Source organism: Dama dama, chromosome 16 (assembly GCF_033118175.1).
Source record: "Dama dama isolate Ldn47 chromosome 16, ASM3311817v1, whole genome shotgun sequence".
Classification (NCBI taxonomy): Eukaryota; Metazoa; Chordata; class Mammalia; order Artiodactyla; family Cervidae; genus Dama; species Dama dama.
In genome coordinates, this window is record NC_083696.1 from 30,341,408 (window position 1) to 30,362,563 (window position 21,156).

General features: G+C 44.7%; 1 protein-coding gene across 7 annotated transcripts in view; it reads right to left on the bottom strand.

The window, feature by feature from the left end:
- Window positions 1-21,156, bottom strand: part of DAPK1 (death associated protein kinase 1) — a 205,820-nt gene that overhangs the window by 37,610 nt on the left and 147,054 nt on the right. For all 7 annotated transcript variants that reach the window (XM_061163707.1, XM_061163703.1, XM_061163701.1 and 4 more), the window contains exons 8-18: window positions 20,648-20,800; window positions 20,226-20,271; window positions 18,661-18,750; window positions 17,226-17,318; window positions 14,741-14,860; window positions 14,180-14,278; window positions 13,241-13,339; window positions 11,696-11,794; window positions 10,615-10,812; window positions 8,831-9,028; window positions 4,517-4,615 (exon numbers count right to left, since the gene is read on the bottom strand). In XM_061163707.1, the coding sequence (XP_061019690.1) occupies window positions 4,517-4,615; window positions 8,831-9,028; window positions 10,615-10,812; window positions 11,696-11,794; window positions 13,241-13,339; window positions 14,180-14,278; window positions 14,741-14,860; window positions 17,226-17,318; window positions 18,661-18,750; window positions 20,226-20,271; window positions 20,648-20,800 (1,294 nt within the window). The remainder of the gene's footprint in view (window positions 1-4,516; window positions 4,616-8,830; window positions 9,029-10,614; window positions 10,813-11,695; window positions 11,795-13,240; window positions 13,340-14,179; window positions 14,279-14,740; window positions 14,861-17,225; window positions 17,319-18,660; window positions 18,751-20,225; window positions 20,272-20,647; window positions 20,801-21,156) is intronic.

Genomic DNA, 21,156 nt, shown 5'->3' on the forward strand with positions numbered 1-21,156 from the left:
TTCCTTATGTTTGCATGGTACTTTACAGTTTGCAAAACGTATTGCTCTGAAGGACACTGTTCAGCTTCCAAAAGAACTCTTTGCCAGTGTCTGGAAAGAGGCTGAACTCCAGAGTGAGAAGCACCAGGTTTAATTCAGATTCCACCCCTCCCAGACTCTGTGGTCAGTCACTTGGCCTCCTAGAGCCTGGGTTTCTTCATCCATGAGATGAGAAATGACAATCTACTGCAAAGGTTCTTGAGCAGATTAGAGAAAAACAAATAAATGAAGCACCAAGAGCAGAAAAAGCAAGCGGCAGTCATTAACAAAAAAAGAGCTGACAGTGTCCCCAACATCCCCCTCCCCATCTTTCCGTCCAAGAAGGACAGGGGTAGGAGCTAGATCCCCTCATCCCAGTCTTATGCTAAGCAAGGTGCCAGCTCTGAAGCTGGCCCACAAGTGAGCCCAGCACTTTCTGCCTTCCTTGTCATGCACAGTGGTCTAGGAGGCTGACATCATTGAGAAGGTGACCTTTGAGTCAAAACCTGAAGGTGAGAGAGGAAGCCATTTGGATACCCAAGGAAGTTTTGCAAAAGGAAAACAAAAGCAAATAACAACAACAACAACAAAACAGCAAGTGCAAAGGCCCTGAGACAGCAGACATAGCAAGGCTTGGTCCCAGTGCTCAGGGGTCAAACAGGGCTGGAGATACCGGATGCAGGTCTGAGTTCCCAGGTGCAGCTGCAGCCATGGGGCTTCTCAGAGGAGCAGGGGGCAGAGAGTGGGAGGGTAGCTGGCCAGGTGGGGTGGAGCAGCAGCAAGAAGACCTAGAGCTGGAGGAGGGCAGCAGAGGTGGGAGGGGAAGAAGGGCAAGTAGGATTTTCTTATCCAAGGCAGGGGTGGGTGTCAAGGAAGAGATAACTAGATGTGACAGCCGGCTCGTAGGTGAGAAAGACATCAAAGAAAGGCAAGAAAGGAAATGCTTAGAGAACTACAAAGTCAGAGTGGGGCTTACACTCGGGGTGGGGGTTTGGGGTGCACTGTGGCTGGGACAGGTCACTGGGAGCTTCTGGGGTGGCCTCTGAAGTTCTGTTTCTAGATCTCAATGGGGCTACAAAGGCGTTTGTCAAATTCACCAAGTTCTTTTGTCCCTGTCCTTTCTTAAACAGAAGATCTGTCTTATTTTACAACAAAGAAGTTTTGACGGGCTTCCCAGGCGGCTCAGTGGTAAAGAATCCTCTCACCAAGCAGGAGACATGGGTTCAATCTCTGTGTCAGGAAGATCCCCCGGAGGAGGAAATGGCAACCCACTCCAGTATTCTTGCCTGGGAAATCCCAAGGACAAAGGAGCCTGCTGGGCTCTATGGTCCATGGGGTCGCAAAGAGTCAGACATGACTTAGCGACTAAATAACAACAAAAAAGCGAGGTGACTCCCTCTGCTGAGTCTCAGGGATTCGACGACAGACTGGCGGGTCGAGGAGAAGTGGGAAGCAAGGAAAAAGAGAACCAGACAGTCAGAAGACTTTCCAGCCATCCTGGCGGAGGACAGGCTGGGAGAGGAAAGATAGCAGCTAGGGGGCGCTGTAGGGTCGAGGGCGGTGGTGCTGACCGGGAAGAACTGTGCGGTCAGGCAGAGGAGAAAAGCTGGCTGACAAAACGGGCTGGAGGGTGTTGTCCATAATGCGGCAGCCGAATTCCACGGACAGAGGAGCCTGGTGGGCTACAGTCCATGGGGTCGCAAACAGTCAGATATGACTGAGCGACTTAACACTTTCATTTTCACTTTCCACTCCCCACGCAGCTCCTGGGGCTGGAAATGTGGAGCTAAGATGTGCTGTGGATGAAGACTTAAATCAGAGAACTTAAATCAGACAGATTTTGAAGACTTAAATCGGAGAACTGGACATATCTCAGTAATTCAAAAATAATGATTGCAAGTCAAAATGATAATATTTGGCATATGATGTGCAAAATATATTACTTCATATATTACTTTTAGTAACTGACTGATACTGACTTCCTGTCTTTTTCCTCATCAGATGTGGCTATTAGAAAGTTTAGAATGATGTAGGCAGCACGCTGTCCTTCTATGGAGCCAGCCTAGGCCTGCATTGGGGCACCTCCATGATAACGCCTTTCCGGTGGAGTGAGCGTGGTTTCCACCACGCCTGCTGGGGAGGCCAGGTACATCCAGCCCCGCCATCCCCCTGTGCTCCAGCCCACAGTCCTTCCTCTGGGCTCAGACTGTCCTCCTCTCTCTCTGAGGAGTGCTCCTGACCTCTGGAAACTCCTGGGGACCCTGGCTCCCAACTGGCTGAGGTCCCACTCTGAAGCTGCATATTCACTGTGACCCTTGGTTCTGACTCTCTCCCACTAGACTGGAAGTTTCTCAAGGGAGGGCAGCTCGCCTATCGCGGCCCCACTGTGTCCCCGCGTCTGTCTGGAGTGTGGCATGTGCTCAGTATCTGTTGAATGAATAAACAATGGAGCCCCCAGGAAGCGGACTCGCAGGACCGAGAAGGAGCATCTGCAGTGAGCTGGGGTGGGCAGGGAGTGGAGGTTCACCTGAGAGCCTCCAGAGGGGAAGCCCGAGGCTGGGGGGCAGCTGCCGTGGGGAAGGCACGGGGAGGTAACTGTGGCCTCACAGAGGGCTTCCCTGGAAGCTCAGCTGGCAAAGAGTCCATCTGCAAGGCAGCAGACCCCGGTTCGATTCCTTCCTGCGTCAGGAAGATTCCCTGGAGAAGGGAACGGCAACCCACTCCAGTATTCTTGCCTGGAGAACTCCATGACAGAGGAGTGTGGCAGGCTACAGTCCATGGGGTCGCAAAGAGTCAGACGCGTCTGAGCAACTTTCACTTCACTTTCACAGAGGTCACGGGGAAGCCTGAGGACCCAGCAGAGGCCCAAGACTTGGACCCACACTGCCAGGCTGGTAGGAGCAGCTGCTGGCATCTTCACAGCCATTGTCGGCAGTTTACTTTTTATGAGGCAACATCTATTAAAAAAAATTTCTTCTCATAAAAATGTTTATAAGTGCTCTATTGTGGAGTAACTAGACTGAGTGCCTAGACATGGTTGGGGAAGATTTGATAATGGCACATCAGGTTCATAGGTGGCTGTGGGTGGGCTTGTGATAGGTGAGCAAGTGCCCTAAGAAGGTCCAGTCCCATGTAGAGCACTGGTCATCACTGGGCCTGCAGAGGAGCCCAGTTCAGGGCTCAACACTGCATAAAAGAGAACCCCTGCTTGTGGGGAGGGAATGACATTCTCGTCACATTTGTGCAGCCAGGGAGGCAATGCTCTAAGCCAGGGGTTAGCAACCATTTTCTGTAAAGGGCCCGAGAGCAGATATTTGGGGCTCTGAGGGCCGTAGGGTCTCTGCTGCAATTGCTCAAGTCTCCCCTTGAAGAGTGAAGATGGCTGCAGACAATATGTAAACAACAGGCATGGCAGTGTCCCAATAAAACTTTATTAACAGAAGCCGGCAGCAGGCTGAATTTGGTCTGTGGTCCACAGTTTGCCATCCCCTGTATCCAGCTTCAGATCCCTGATTTTCCCAAGGTTAGCTGCCATGTTTTAAAACTCCAGGGGGTCTCCTCTAAAGAAACAATTTATGTTAGCGAAGCTCTTGTGAGTTTTAGGAATCTCCCACATGAGCCAGTGGAGACTCAACCCACTGCCGGGCCAGAAACAGCTCAAAAGATAATGTTTCACTGCAGCTGTAAAACAGCAACCATATCTCATCCACAGACACATTATTCCTCTCTAGTATCCTCGAAATGAGGATCAAAGGGTTTCTTCTTCAGGGAGGTACCAGGTCTGGAATGGGGAGTGTCAGGAGTGAGGGAAACTAAAGAAACCTCATTTTAAAATATGCTGTGGTTTCCCAGGTGACGCTAGTGGTAAAAAACCCACCTGCCAATGCAGGAGACATAAGAGATGTGGGTTAGATCCCTGGGGTTGGGAAGATCCCCTGGAGAAGGGCATGGCAACCCACTCCAGTATCTGGAGAATCCTGTGGACAGATGAGCCTGGTGGGTTACAGTTCATGGGGTCACAGAGAGTCAGACACGACTGCATGCACGCAGGCCTAAGAGCAAAGCCAGACTTTTCAAAGACGAGAGGACAGCTCTTGTCACCTGTTCCTTCCCACACCGAGGGGCCTTCCTCGTCCCTCTCTGAAAGCCCATGGCCCCGCCAGTCCCCCACAGTGGAGGGGGCACATTTAGAAAAGACAAACACACAAGGTAACGCAAAACATGAAGGCCCGTTGTATAACACAGGAAATGAAAAGGCTAGTGGGAAACAGCAGGTGTTCCTGGCAGTGCGGGTCTGGGGAAAGAAGAGGATGAGGCATTAACAAGATCTTACCCTGGCTTTGTGTGGGCAGATGTTTACATAACTGCCTGTGGGGGAGCTGGAGCTTAATAGCAGCCTGTCTGCTTTGCAGTGCAGTTGCCAAGCAATCCCTTCCCTCTCGTGCCCTTGAGGCCTGAGGCATTTGCAGTCATTTTCTCCTGCCAGAGGGCTACTCACCGAGGTCAGCGCCTCCACATTGGCGCCCATCAGACACAGGTAGCGGACCACGTCCAGAATCCCGTTGTTGGCGGCAAGGTGCAGAGGCGTCCGTCCATACTGCGGGAGACAAAAAGACCCGGGAGAGTCCTCACTCTTGCGGCTGAGGATGACGTGTGTGGAGGGATCTCACGGGGCCAGCACTGTGTAAGGATCTGGGAGCCACCGGGAAGAGACAGGAGGCCAGGTCTCCTCTCTCCAGAAACTTGCCATCTCCTCGGCGAGGCAAGCCAAACAAAATGTTTTCAAGTTATTTCTCAGCTAACAGAGTGACTTTAAAATAAAACTTCAAAGGCTGAAAGAGTGGGAGGCTTATCATAAAATAACTAAATTAAGTCTCCTGCTGTGCTGGCAGAAAGGAGGCATGAGTCAGGGCTGAAGGCCCCAGAGTTCCGGAAAGATTTGCACTGTGGCTCAGATTTAGATACAGCAAGGGAAGAAGGCATGGAAGGACAGAAAGTGAAGATGCTCTAATGAAGTGAAACGCCAAGGCCGTACCCAGCATTTTTGATTGCCTACGGCTCCCACACCATGTGCCAAGGTATCTGGGGGCAGTGCGGTATACTCAAGGGGGTGCTGAGGAATATTTTAAATTTTTGATGGAACCAGCAGATTCAGACACCAGGGAAACTACTAGCTTCAGGTAGTTCAGTGTCTCAAATTAGCTGGGACTGCCTTCCTTTCAGTGACATTGTGTATGCACAGCACGGGGTTGGCGGCGGCTGTGATACAAAGCAGGTCTCTTGTGAAGATCCACATAGAACAGGATATGGGGTGGTGGTGTCCACTCTGAGTCCAAAGTTTAAAGAGTCGTGAGGTGCCCAACAAGCACACACCTTCCATTAGTACACAACTGTGGTCAACTGAGAATTAAATAAAAATAGCTTTCTTCCAATTTATGTGAATCATTTGTTCCATCAACTCCTGAAATATTAGGTTGTTTGGGTTGAATAACTTAACAAACAGAACTTAATCAGCCTGGAGTGCTGCAGTCTACGGGGTCACAAAGAGTCGGACACAACTGAGTGACTGAACAACAACAAAGGTATTTAAACAGATTTTTTTTCTTTTTTGGCTGCACCACACAGCTTGTGGTATCTCAGCTCTTGACCAGGACTGAATCTGGGCCATGGCAGCAGTGAAAGCCCAGAATTCCAACCACTAGGTTACCAGGGAACTCCTGGAACTTAAGGTTTTTCTTTTGCTCTGGGGAAATCAGAAAAAAATAAATTACTTTGCACAATGGAAATTATGAACTGAGCAAGTTGGGCTGTCTCTGTTTTGTACTGTTTTATGTGCAAATAAATGTAGGTTTTTGTTAAGAAGTTGACACATGCTCATTTAGAATATCCAAACAACATAGAAGGATACACAGTAGAAAAATGAAGTGCTTTTCTTCCGTTCCCCCAAGTTCCCCCACTCAGAGCTAGCCCCACGCAAACCTTTTCTCTATGAATTCATAAGTGGAGAGAAATAATTTGAAAAGCGAAGACATAATCATATTCTACCTTCCATTCTGTCAACTTGCTTCATTCATCTGACAACAGACTGTGAATACTTTTCCACATCTATAAGGAAATCTATTACATTCTTTCAGATACCTGAATAATATCCAATATATAAATATATCATAACTTATTTAGTTAGCCTGCTGAGGATGGACACTTAAGGTGGTTCCATTTCTTGCTACTATAAGTAATGCTGCAGCGTGTGTGCATATTTATCTTTTGTTTACTGTTAGCTCCTAGAGTCATTTAGAAAGCAGATATGAAGCTTTCAAATACCCCAGAGCTAAAGTGAAAAGTAAGGAGTTGGTTTGGAAGATTTGGAGGAAGTGCTTGGATTTCTGTGTAAGGAAGACAGTCCTGGGTAACAAGATGAATGGTTTTATAGAAAGGAAAAAGGTCAAGGAAGAGACATATGATGAATAAAAGACTAGGAGAGTTTACAGTTTGATGGCCTCCAATGTTTGACCGAACAAAACTCAAACTCCTTAGCATTATATTCAAGGTCTTTCACCATCTGGACTCAATTCCCCTTCCTGGCTGCCTCCGTCTTCTTGAAATATTGCATTCCCCCTCTTCTCCATCTGTCCAAATCCCAATCATTTAAAATAATCACCTCTGAACAGCTTTTCCCAGTTTCTTTAGTCTCCAGATGCCCATGCTTCTGGAGCGCCAGTGTCTCTATCACAGTAGTGGTTATAACACGAGATGCTCTTATAGTGAAATGTCCCTGTGTCTGTCTGCAAGCAGCCTGAGCACAGGAGTCATTCCCTGCTGCCCACCTCCCAGCCCCCTCACATCGTACCTGGCACAGTGTTGTCAGAAAAAGGCATTCATTTATCAATACCTGGCAGGCACGGAATTCTTGGGCAGGATCCTGGGTGTGTGTGCACATCTGTGTGTGTGTGTGTGTGTGTGTGTGTGTATGCATGTGAGTGTATACCTGTGCAAGTGTCAACATGCTTTTTCTCCCTTTGCTGATCCAGAAGAGCCAATTCAGAAGGGAACAAAGGGTTAAGGGTGTGCTGTCTGTATAGTCCATTTCCTCCCTTCTACCATGTTCCCCAACACAGCCGACTTAAATAGCCAGTCTCCTGATTTTCACGTGAGAAGAATGCAGATAGGGAAATGCCTGTTTCACGGCAATGACTGTCAGAAATTGTGACAAGCTCCTGTCACATCCTGGTGACAGGAGTAGGATCTGAATGGCCGTGTGTGTCTCTGGGGAATGGAATTCAGGTGAGGAAACGGCAGGGCACAGGAAAGGGGTGACCGTCTGCCCGGGCGACATGGCCGTCACTGTGCCACGGCCACGCTGTCGGTTTTCAGGGTCAGTCCATGTAAAGTCAGATATGCTTTCTGGGGAAACAAGGCCTTTCTCTTACTTTGCTGCACATTTTTTAAGTTCCTCTATAGACCTCATCATCTTCCCTAAAGTAAGCAACAAAAAACTGGAAGAGAAAAACAAGCTGACACCAGTTCTTCTGAAGGTGCAAGACCCACAAAGTCACCATGTACAATGGCCACGTCAAAGCCGTTCAAATGAGGCCACAAGGTCCCTAAAGCTGCTTTTTATTCATTTAAAGACTCCTGGAAGGAAAGCCAACCTCTTGATGCTGCTTAATATTATATTACATTTAGTTTCTTCCTTAAGCCACTTATATAACTGACTTGGCAAGATTAGGAAAGGATAAACTAAGAAAGCAATCAGCAGCTGATGGCTAGGACTTAGGCTATTGCCTTGTCATATTTCCAGAATATGAAGATTACCTATTTCAATTTCTAATAGAATTAATCACATAATATGCAAGAAGATTATTTTTCTTTTGGTAAAAGCATAACTTTCCAGGCATTTCAGTTATTCTTTTACCTGAAACAAACCATATTAAATTCTGCTGGTATCATGTCTGCCACTTATAAACCAACATTTCCTGCAACTACAAAATTAATTCTACTTGGACTTTGTTTTTAACATAATGGTAACAGAATAGCACTTGCCTTTCATACAGTTACAGAGCTGAAACCACATGACTATCCAACTGCTCTACCATACTTGGTAATGAAAATCTAGATGGCATTTAGGGGAAAGAGAAGGTGTTAGCTAATTTCTAGAATTTCTAGAAGTCAACATATGGGGATTTTTATTTCTTTATCATTCACCAAATGATAGTATCCCCTTAGTCTTACCAAATGTATTTAGCACAAGAAAGATGTTATGAATTTTTGACCATAAAACTCCCAAATGGGGGAAGCTGGAGAAATCTGGTTCTAGAAATTTCAATCATATCATAACTCATTAGGTGTTTTCCTGAAGACTCAGTGCCCCGATTTGTACCATGTTCTTTGATTCTTCTCCAGGAAGAGAACATATACACACACACTCTCTCCCCTGCCCTCCCTCCTTCTCTCTCTTTCTAGATGTTCATAAATGGTAAGCCAGTCTCAGCAGGAAGTATTAATGTAATACTTTCCTGGGACTATTATTAAATTAATAGTCTATAGGAATTTAAATAATTTAATTTAAATAAATTCCTATATAATATTTATTTAATAATTAAATATTAAACAATTTATTAAATTACTAAACTATAGGAAATTATTAAAAAGTCATATGCAAAATACACTTAAAGTGGAGAGCCCTATGATAAAGAACAGGTCCATAAAAGCAATACTGACTTTGAACAGTGAAGAGAGAAACTTGCCCAAACCCAGAAACAGGTAGACACAGAGACATGGATGAACTGTGCGGGGATCTTCCCTCCAGCTTTACCTTGTTGGAGAGATCCAAATTGCAGTTAGCTTCACAGAGGGCGACCACAATTGGCACGTTGCCATCTTTACAGGCCACATGGAGCGGGGTGTTGCCATGCCTGTCTTGGAAATCGACGGAACAGCCCTGGCTGATGAGAGTCTGGATGACCTCCATCTGACATCGTCTCACGGCAAGATGTAGGGCAATGTGTCCATCCTGTAACAAACACCAGGGCCGTGAGTGCTTTTGACCGGGCATGTGGGACTGGCTGGTTGCCTTTCTAGCTTCACTGGGTCAGGTTTAACTGGCAATGGGACCAAGCCTGAAGGAGGATTAAAAACCACAAACTTTACTTGTCACGGGGTTGAGGTGAGGCCCCACATGTCTCACTCTGAATAATCATGGGCTGAGCTGAACATCAGTTTAATTAATCTAGGCTTGGCCACTACATTCAGGTGGGAAGACACCACACTCCTTCTTGTGTCTGAATTCATGGGACATAAGTCATTGTTGGTTCTCCAGTGGCCTATTTTATCAAGTATTTTGAAAACATCTGCTCAGTGATCTTTACTAACTTCCTAAGTAGAGAGTTTATTATTTTATTTTATACTCTGAGAAACTGAGAAAGCGAGGTGATGTGCTGTCACAAAGATGAGAAGCAAAGTGTTGTTGCTTAGTCACTAAGTCATGTCTGACTCTTTTGTGACCACAGGGACTGTAGCCCGCCAGGCTCCTCCGTCCATGGGATTTCCCAGGCAAGAATACTGGAGTGGGTTGCCATTTCCTTCTCCAGGGGATCTTCCCAACCCAGGGACTGAACCCACATCACCTGCATTGGAAGGAGGTTCTTTACCACTGAGCCACCAGGGAAGCCCTGAGAAGCAAATATAACATATTTAACCTCTGCACCCACACAGCACCAGCCTGGGAGTCATTCTCCCTGTTGTAGAGCCCCTGGTGAAGATATGTGCTGAGTTTTAGGAGCTGGGTAGAGGGAGCTTAGAAGCATTTCTGTAACTCATCTATTCTAGGGTTGTTCAACATCAGCACTGTTAACATTTGGGGCCTGTCCTAGGAATTGCAGGCTGTTCAACAGAGCCTCTGGTCTTAATCTTCTAGATGTCCTATCCTGGCTCTGATGACCCCAAAATACTTCTCCAGCCACTACCTAATGTCACCTGGGGGCTAAGTCACTGCCCACTTGAGAACTGCTGCTCTGGACCAAGAGAATACTCCACAGAGGGCAGTGACTAAATGAACACAGTGTGCCCAAACCACCATGGATGGTAGCATCAGCTTCACTGTAGTATAAGTTCACAGTAAGAAAAGATTATGTTGAATTTGCTTAATTAAAGAAGGGAAACCTTGTCTAGAATTGTTATCAAACAAATAAGAATAGTTTATTGTCTTTCTACAAAATAGCAGGTGATGGAAGTAAATAGACCACTTATTTCTTTGTCTATCTACAAATCAATAGTGCGTTGCCAATTTCAGTCCTAAATGAGGATTTGTCTTGGGTACCATGATCATCACTGTACCTGCTCCAAAGCTAAAAAAGCTAAAAATAAAATAGAGACTTGAATTATTTGATCATCTCATAAATTTTGCTGCATCCCACAAATGAACATTAATTATGAAACAGAATCGAGAATCACAGTATCTTTAGATTGGAGAAGAGAAAGGATAATTATAACTTGTTGCATCTAAGTTATTTTAGGTAAACAGATTGAGAAATCCTGTGGTCCCCGGAGCCCCCACTAGATGACTTTTCAGCAAGAGGGATACGTTCACCCACAAAGCACCTTGTCGGATGCATTAAGGTCGGCTCCGTGCTCAGCCAGACACTCCACGATGTCTTGGTAGCCCCTGGCGGAGGCTGTCAGGAGGGGAGTCTCGCCTTCTCTGTTCTTCATGTTGACGTTGCAGCCGGCTTCACAAAGGGCTTTGGCCACAGAGTAATAGCCATGCCAGGCAGCAGAGTGAAGGGGGGTTTCTTCTTCCTGGCCACGGAGAGAGGCACAGAGAAGAGGAGAAGGCAACGAGATGAGAGAAAGGACAGGCGTGGTGAGCGCCCTAACCAAATTTGGCAGCAAACTCAAGGCAGTGGAGAGAAAGGGCTTGTAGCTATTGGAGCAAAACATGAACATGAAATAACGGGCTGGGTCTGATGCCTTTCCTTAATTCAAACTCGGCTTTCTCAGCATTTTACTGACAATTGACTTTGCAGAGCCCACTGGCATCATGGGCTCAGCTCTTCTGAACAATGGAGCCCTTGCGTGTGTGGATGTACAGCATCTTTCCTGTGAAAATGCAATAGTTTACTTCATTTGCCATTAATAACAGAGGGAGATCTGAGCAAAAACTCCCCTAACAAACCTGTCTCAAGATTCCTGACACGAACATCACATAAAGATGAGTCACATCAATGGATTATTGTTCTGGCAGAGAAAGGGCCAAGATAGCCACGCTTCAACAAAAAGGATTGGTCATCAGGTGTACATATTAATGACCAACATCATCAGACACACAGATCTCTGTCTACAAGAGGCTGTTACACTGTAGTGGTTATGAACACAGACTCTGGAACCAGTCTGTGTGGGTCTGAGCACTGGCTCCACCACTACCGAGCTGTGCTATCTTAGGCAAGCTCCCAAACGTCTCTCGGCCTCAGTTTCCTCATCTGTAAAATGAGAATTGAAGGGTTGTTCAGAGGATTCATGAATGAATGAACGGCAGTGCTTCTGTTTGAGTCCCTGCCCTCTGTAATTTAAGCAGAAAACCTAACTTGGATGCACCTCCAAGATACTCAAGCCTATCATTTGGTTGTCTGCGCATCCATGCAAAGAGTCGGAAGAAGTGAGGACATCAGCTACCGTGACCCACCTTGTCCTGGAAGTTGGGATTCGAGCCGAAGCTGCACAGTAACTGAACCACATCAGCGTGGCCGTAGCGAGCTGCCACATGAAGGGCTGTCTCTCCAGACTGCAAAAGACACAGCCAAAGGGTCAGAGCCTCCTGAGAATCGTCTCCAGGGACTAGGATACACAGGACTGGAGGCCCACTTCCACACATGCCTGGCTCCACGTCCTCCCCTGAGGCGCTGCCTGCCCCTCTCAGGGCAGATGCCCCTTTGGTGACTGGGCCACGGACCCTGCAGTGGGGTGTCCACCACGTCGCTAGTGTTAAACTCACACACCTAGCTTCTCTTGTGTGTAATACCACCCACCCTACCCACCCCGCCAGCTGAGAGTCCATTCCCTTTTCTGTGATGGATGTTCCTAATCTTTATATACTGATGCTTCCAGCTATGTGATTTTTTTTTCAAAACACAAAATTCCTTGTTTGATATTAAGTTACTTAAACACAAGGTTTTATTTATTAGCAAGTTTCTGATTTCACTGTCTATGTTTAATATAATTTCTTACATCCTCAGAGATTTTTATAAATATTACCATTAGCCCCTACAATAACATATTCTGTGAATTAGTAATAGATGCAAGTTCTTAAGATATTTTACTTATATCTGCCATAAAACTGTCAGAATAAACTGATCTAAAACAGAATGAGATATTTGTTGCCACCTGACAGAAAACTGCTATAATAAAAGTATGTCTTTAAATGACAACCCATTCCAGTATACTTGCCTGGAAAATTCCATGGACAGAGGACCCTGATGGGCTACAATCAATGGGGTTGCAAAGGGTTGAACATGACTGAGCAACTGAACATGGAATGTGAATGTCATCCCTTATCCCTTAGATATGGCACAGTGTATGGATATACAACTGTACATGACAGCCCTGACTGAACATAACAAATCAGTCTACTAGTATTAGAAGCAGAGAAGGGTTACATACACAGTGGAATACATACAGATGAGAAAGTAGGAACCCTAGGTGCAAGTCCCAGCCCTGCAACTGATTCACAGGAGTATTGTGTGGACTGAATGAAACACGGTATGTCAAAGTAGGGTATCTTCCTAAATTTATGATTTTTATAACATTTCTATCCCCAAAGCCTTAACTTTACTTGCACTGTCTCATTACCCCTTCTAGTACCAGTGGTCAAGGTCAGCAGTCAGTCATGTTAAAGAGGAAGATGATAGTAAAGAGACATGCATGTGGGAAGTGAGAAGAGGACCAGGACTCAGGTCACTTTCTGGTTGTCCTTCTAGCAGAACTTTTGAGTTTTCATGTTATGGGGAAAATAGTTCACTGCTCACATAATATGACAACCACTTGGCATATTTCAGCTAAAATCAGGTTTTAGTATTAGACCAAGTCCCCAGCAAAAAGAAACTTCTAAATTAAATTTTCTGTAGGAAGATTGTGGTTCCGAATCCTTATTTTTTGGGTCATGATGCAGATGGCATGCCGACACTCAAATGCAGTCTTTTGTCACTGTCCATAAGAAGAGAAGTGGGCTTACCTTGTCTTTAACGTCCAGAGGGCATTTGTTCTCACTGAGAAATTTCAAGGTATCTACGTGGCCATGCCGAGAGGCCCAGTAGATGGCATTGGATCCACCCTGTACAAAAACCAAGGCAGAGTCACGCTCCCAGATGGATCCGAACACACACATCACTCATTTGCTATATTTCTTTCCTTATGTGATGGCAAACTCCAAAGGAGCAACTCCCAAGAGGAATAAAAGCCCATTTCAGTTTTTGGTTTGACAAAGGGACCAAGGTTATGTAAGACATGAACATTCCAGAAAGCTGGGTGAAAGGGATAAGTGAGCTTTCTATATTATCTCTATAGATCTTTTTTTTTCTTTAATCTAGAATTATCTCAAAATAAAAAGTTGCTTTTCTTTTCCTAAAACCTTCATTTCAACTTCTAGTTAGAATTCCCTATATTGTCAGGGGCCAGTTCTAGGCTATTAACAGTGCTGTTGAAAGTCTATGGAAGCTGATGACAGATCCATTGCAATGACAATTAGCTGGTTATCACTTGTGTCTACACTCCCAGTGAGGTATACACCTCAAAGCATATCCTCCTTATTTTGTTACCCTAATAAACATGTGGGAAAATACATTTCTGATGAGATTAACTGGACAATGAAAACTTCTCCAAATGTAACATCAATTAACATCGCTGAGTCAATGTGATCAGTAAGAAGTCAATCTGGGCAGGATGCAAAGAAAGGCAGACGCTGAGTAACAGAGCCATGAGGAAGATGAATGTTTGCCTTTTCCCTTATCACCTGTTAGACGGGACCAGACTACTTAATCAGTTCATCTTCCTTTACAGGAAACTGAGAAATGAAGTAGGGCATATGTGGTATTTTTCTCTGTTACCTCTATGATTAGAGACATTTGGAAATACTTAAAAAATAATTCCTTTTGCAATAAAACAGAATTATGACCTTATCCTGGATGTCAATTCTTGAGCCTCTCTTAATGAGCAACTGTAGTATTTGAATATTCCCACAGCCAGCAGCAATAAGTAATGGAGGAGTCCCATGCTGGAAAAGGTGAGAAAAAAAAATACAATTTTTCAGGTTTGATAGGAAAGGAAAAGCCTAAACTACCACTGCTGCCCCAGACACCTTCCTGTGTCTCCACAGGCACACACCTGCCCTGCCTTATAGGAGTAGAAACAGAAGAACATGGTAGCCTGCCCTCTTTTAGATTCACAACCAAAAGTGACATTTTCACTTGCAAGATGAGTACCTATAAAATTTCATGGTTAGAGGTGCATGCTAGCTGCATATAGAAAGGCCTTGTGTGAAGAAAGGCCCTCAACGCAAAAAGACCTTATTTCTAATTCAATTCACTTTCTAAGCAGAAGTGATTTTCCCCACAGTATGGAGTTTATACAGGAAAGGAGAATGGAGAAGCAGATGGGTTCTCTCCACCTTGGACTTGGAGGAGCACAGTCACCATGACCCCTGACCCCTACTCCCCCTGGCAGGACAGTGTCAGACCTTGTTGGGCTGGTTAACGTCGTAGTTGGACAAGGAGCCCAGGAGGTGCTGCAGGCCGGGGACATTGTCATCGTTGATGGCATGGATGATAGCTTTCATCACAAAGGAGTCTTCCTCATCCTTTAGAGAGACACGGAAGAGGGAAAAAGGTTTACACACCTGGCTATGCTGCTCCTTTCACCAACATCAGAGAAATTAAGGCTCATTTGTTAAAAGGAGCCTTCAGGGGGCAAGTAAGCCATTTAATCCCCAAATCTACCTGGTTATGAATGAAGCAGGAGGTCACCTTTTGTCCCTCCCACATTGGGAACTAATACCACCTACTATTTACCTGTGACTTTATGTCACCTGCATTATAACCCAGACAGCAAACAGCTCTGAAGATTCAGATTTAGGACAATGATTGATGACAAACTACTCTTTGTGTTTATCTTATGAATCTTTCAAAACATATAGTTCCAGAAACCACTGTAGAAAATTTCAGGTGTAACTCAGACTCTAAAACCACTGAACCAAGGAAATGATGTCTTTGAATAAGAAGGACTTACTTTGCCCTTTTTGCAATTACAGATTGTCGTTTTTTGATTACTAGAAATTCCTGTATTCTACAACATAATAAAATTCTCTGAAAGTTGGTCACAATTGTTTTTTCTTTTTTTAAAAAAGGTCCTAAAAGGGGAGAAATGTAAAAATAAAGGCCAGATAAAACAAAGTAAAATGGATGCATTTCTATTTATAAAGAGAAAATAACTAGATACTATTGAACAATAAATTTACTAAGTTTTTGCTACTTTGTAAAAATACTTTCTTAAATATCTGGAGGTGGTGACGGACAGGAAGGCCTGGCGTGCTGCAATTCATGGGGTCGCAAAGAGTCGGACACGACTGAGCGACTGAACTGACTGATAATAAGATATTTGTAAAATATGGTAAATTAAAAAAAAAAAATAAGCTGGAAAAATTCCACACAAAAGTTTTGGACTTATAGAGGTACAGCTACTACAATTTCAGACCCGGAAAAGCATAGCTTCAGAGGCTGAACCTCTGCCTGTGGGGGTGGTAGGGAGAAAGCATTTCTCTGAACTCTGCTTTCTCTTTGTAAATCTGAATTCAAACAAGCTTCACAAGGGCTGTAATACTATTTGTAGAGAGTATGTGCTTAAGATTACCACGGGTTTTCCTTTGCAAGTTGAAGACTAGGAGACATTTGCCTGAAAATGAGTGACGAGAAAGGGGAGAATGGAGGAATAAGCAGGTTGCTGTAAGACCTCATGATCAACAGGACACTGAGATGACAAGACAGAACCCTGAGGGCTGCGGACGGGGGGTCTTTCCACCTGGAGCTCCTTCACAAGCCCAGGCCCTCCCCTACCCTAAACTTTTCATTGCAACGTATTTTCTCCTGACTGACTGTTCTGTGATTTTAATTGATAAGATTTAATCATTCTCATCCCCTTCCTTAGATGAATAGTCTGTATCTTGTCTTGGTTCCACTGTCACCCTCAGACAATTTCCCAATCCAGACTTCTTCCTCTTCTTCTCCTCTCTTCTAACTTGCTTCTCTCCGACTTCTTCTTTTTTTTTTTCTTTTTAGCATTTCCTAACTCTTTTCATTCTATAAGGCTAGACCTGGAACTTGAGTAAAACTGTTAGCTTCAGGGGATTAAAAAAAAGAACTGGTGTCTGCAGATGTGTGACCTTGCCCTCGGAGTCCCCAGATTCCATTCAGGAAGCCCTGACTTCTCAGTGATATGAACCCATAGGTTCCCACAGAACCACCCTTCCAGCCTTTTCTGGAGTCTGCTTTTCCTCCAGGGTTCACAAAGTCCCGTTGTCTGAATGTCAGGTAAAGTCGTGTTGAATTTTGATGTGTCCACTATATCTCAAGAGTTAATCTATGATTAGGTTTCAGTTTGGATTAGGGAAAAAAATTGTGCAGTTGTTCTCAAGGACCTTTGGAAGTCAATACAATGTCAACAAAGAGAGTGGGTTTAGCCTTCTGATCTACCATGAACTATATCATCAAGCCCCGCTGCATTTGCCCTGATTTTCTGCTGTGTGTGTTTGTGTGTGTGTGTGTATATTCAGAAGCAGGGTTGTCTGTCCCTTTTGTACTATTACAGTTCAAGATTCTCCAAGGTCAGTGGAAACAGAGGGCTCTCGTTTTAGTTCATGAAAATTAGATGTTCTTTCCCCTTTACTGGCCAGCCTCTCTTTTATCAAACTGTGTTGGAGGGGCGGAGGAGGGTGGGAAGGTGGAGGTTGGAGGTAGTGGGTATAGCCAATCAAAACAAAGAGGAAAAAGGACCAAAAAGTACAGAGTACATCAAATCAGCCATCCTAACTCCCTCTTCGAGAGGAGGAAGAACAGGTCTGACATTTCCAAGATTTCAGGTTTTCTGGGTTGTTGAACAAGTCAAATAACTTAAACATTGTAAATACACAGTGCTAAGAATGAATCTATCCAGGGAAAAGGATTGCTTACCAGAGTATCATCGCTTCTGGCAACACTCATGTTACTTCTGGACAAGAATGACCTGGATAATCTTTGGCACAGTGATATCAAGCGAACAGATTGCTTTATTTAAAAAAAAAAAAGAGAGAGAGAGTGAATAAAAGGCAGGGAGAAAGGAAGAGAGAGAACTTATGTAACAATACTCAAATTAGTGCAGATGACAAAGTCTTTTGAGATAGCATTCACTGCTGACATCACATAATCTTCAGGGGTGGGCAATCCCAGAAGCAGGTTGGATTATATTTGCTTAAAGAAACTTCTAAAGGTCTTATAAATCAAGACAACAAAAGAGAGATTCTCCTTCTATATCTCATTGTCAAACCATAGAAGTGGACATGTCTGTTCTCTCTCCATATTTCACTCTCTACTCTTTGAGGAATGTGATCTGACCCTAACAAAGCCTATGGACGTCCCCACTGGAGAAGCATGGCAGGCAAGGGCCCCGAGTCTGTGGTGCCCAGGCAAGCTGGTGACGGCAGACGGTGAGACACTCAAAAGTCTTACAGTTGTTGGAAACGAGCAGGGGCGGGGCGGGGGGGGGGCACTTTTTTGCCAATAGGACAAACAGCTCTGCATTTACTCTCAAAGGCAGAAGCAACATGTAAAGACTGTGTGTGTGAGAGAGAGAAAGAGAATGAAAGAAAGAAAGTTATGGTGGTTCACTTAAGCCTTATTTTCAGGGCTTCTTTGAGAACTAAGTGTCAGGTCTTGAGTAATCTATTGCTGTGGTCCTCATCTCTATCAAGGCACCCCAACCTGGTGGGCATGACAATGAGGTATACCTCTGGGCCACTGATGAGGAGACATGGCAAATATCTGCTTCCTCTGGGCTTGATGTGACCCTATGCACAGGAAGCCATCCTGTCCCCCTCTGAACCCTGAATTTGTATTTGTTCAAGTTGGATGGAATGTTCTTTAGAGCCACATCCTACTCAGCCCCTGCAGAAACCATCCACCCTGAGAAGAGATCGTAGCGAATGCTCCTGGCCCACCCTACCCTCATCTCAACCACTCACAGACCAAAGCTGGATTTAGAGAACCATTTACACAAACTCTGGGATAATCATAATGCCATGCTGCTTACCACAAGGAACAAATCTATTTAAAATGTGGTTTGTTGCATTTAGAAAAAATTGCACTATAATTTTATTGTACTGATTTAAAAATGTGCCTTGGGAATGGCTTTGATTTAAAAAAATAAATGTAAGATTACATATAAAAAGATGAGTTAAATAGAACTGAAATACTATTTTTGCTTGTCTTTGAAAATAGAGTAATGGTACAGATGTGAACTTGAAAAAAGGATGCACTTTTGCATTGCTGATATCAGAAGACATGCACCCTTAGCAGAGGGAACCATATAGGAAATTGAATTAGTTAATCCCTTCAAATCAAACAATCTTACTTTCCATTTTTTCCGGGCTGCGAACTTCTTGAATTTCTCCATGTTTACTGCTGATGCTTTTCTACTAAGTGCTTGTTGGGTATCTTTAGGCTAAAATGAAAATCCAAGACAAACAATTTAGAGCTCTCAAGTGACAGAAATGTGTTACATGACCACTTCTGGGTACCTCTCACTATTTGGGATGCTTACCTATTCACCTTGCTAAAGTAGCAAAGCAAGTTGGGATAATACAGCAGATCTAGGAACCTAGTCTCCAAAGGCTAACTCTTGTGGCTAAAGATTTGAGAAAAATCCATAAAGACTGGGTCTTGGGGGAAAGTTGAAAAGTTGAGCTTGGACCAAGCTGAATTACAACTCTCCAAAAAAGAGTCTGGGAATGGGATGATTCATGGTGAGACCATGTTATGAGACAAGTAAACTTAACATCATCAAGTAATTTAGAGCTGTTTGAGACCTCAGAGGTTAGCAAACTCACTCTATCCCACAGCATTAAAATCCCTCCTCCACTGCATCTTTTTCAGAAGGCCATGAAGCTCTACCTCTGAGAGAAGGAGATAGCATTGCCTTCCAAGGAAGCCGAGGTAACTGCTGGGAGCTGGCACAGGCGGACTTTGCCAGCTGCCCCAAACCTACTTCTGCAATGCAAGTTACTGCATTGCAATCTGTTTACTGGTTCCATGATTTTAGTCTGCAACTGCCATGCTCTGCCACCCTTAGCCCTTTCTGCTCTAGCTGAAGCAACTTTGGTTCTTTAACCCAAATGCCAATAGGCGCCAGGCAGGTAGGTATATGTATGGTGGGGGTGACCGCTGGCCTGGCACAAAGGCAGCAGGGTAGAGTTTCTGACAGCCTTGTGGAATGAGGTCTCAGTGTTGGCAGAACTTCAGATTTTTCAAGAGAAGCTGGGAATCTAGATTTGATATCATATTTAAATGCTAGAATTGAATTAAAAAACTTAACAAAAACAGTGTTTGGGCTAATATCTCACAATCAAACGCAAGGCGGTTGAGCGGCTCTGCCCTTCAGCTTCTCATCACCATCCTGCCCTGGGGTAGCTCACTCCTCTCTACCTCTGTTATCATGAGGATTCTCTCAGCTGTCTTAAAATACGGCACCAACAGCAAACACAATACTCCAGACGTGGCCGTGCTTAGAACCCACAGTGCCACGTGATAGCCTGTGCTATGCTGAGCCGCTCAGTCGTGTCCGACTCTTTGCGACCCCATGGACTGTGGTCTACCAGGCTCCTCTGTCCATGGGGATTCTCCAGGCAAGAATACTGGAGTGGGTTGCCATGCCCTCCTCCAGGGGATCTTCCCAACCCAGGGATTGAACCAGGTCTCCCATATCAATGGTGGATTCTTTACCATCTGAGTCACCAGGGAAACCCAAGAATGCTGGAGTGGGTAGCCTATCCCTTCTCCAGGGGAAACTTTCCGACCCAGGAATCGAACCAGGGTCTCCTGCATTGCAGGTGGATTCATTACCAGTTGAGCTACCCAGAAAGCCCAGGGCAAATGAATTCCAGGACACCCTATGATCCCCAATTGCAATATGCAACTCACCTTGATCCAGGGATGCTGCAAACTATCTTGAATTGTCATTCTCTTCCTTTGTGGCGGGGGGAGGGAGGTAGGGGAAAGAAAAAAAATGTGGTGACCATAGAAGCAAACACTAAGATTGTTTCCATGCCGGCTGGATCTACCAAGCAGATGCTCTGGAAAACGCAGCTCGGGGCCTGCTTCACGGAAGCAAGCCGAAAGCAATGTCAGTCTTTGTGTGATTATTTCACTGTGCCCACCGGGACTGACTGAAAGGTGCCAAGGGCTCTGCCTACATTTTCTGAAGCGTTTCACATGGCATGCTTCTCTCTCCCAGGTGGAAACAACCAGGGAGGAATAAACACGGCTGCATGCACAGGATAGGGGCTAACCCTCGTCTAGCTGAGGCCACGGCTAGGCGACTTTCAGGAATAAGGGCCACTCACTTTGGATCCTTGACGAGGAGTCTTCTTATGAAATCTTTGGCTAGGGCACTCGTATTACTGAAGTACTCTTCCTCAAATTCGTAGTTGACAGCAGATACGTTCGCTAATGTTTCTTGCTTAGTGTCTCCAAGAAATGGGGAGGCCCCACTGAGGCTGTTGATAAAGTGGGGCACAGAACATGAGTAAGTTCCCCCTGGTGTCATAACGCTGCTCCTCTAATACCTGATTAGGAGAATGAGGAATCACAGTCTGATCTGGTGCTTGAGCAGTCACTTCAGAATTCAATTACATTTTACAGGGCGTTTAATCATCATGCACAGAAGCTTCAGCTTATGCAAAGGACACATTTAAAAAGTTCATTTAGAATAGCGTTTAGTAGTTTATAAAAGAAAAACCTTTCCTATTTTCTCAGGAGTGATGGGCCGTCAAGCTTTCTTTCAGTGATTATGTTGCAATTTCTGATGACTCATTTCAAATTAAGAGAAAATGTGTAATTAGTATAAACTAAA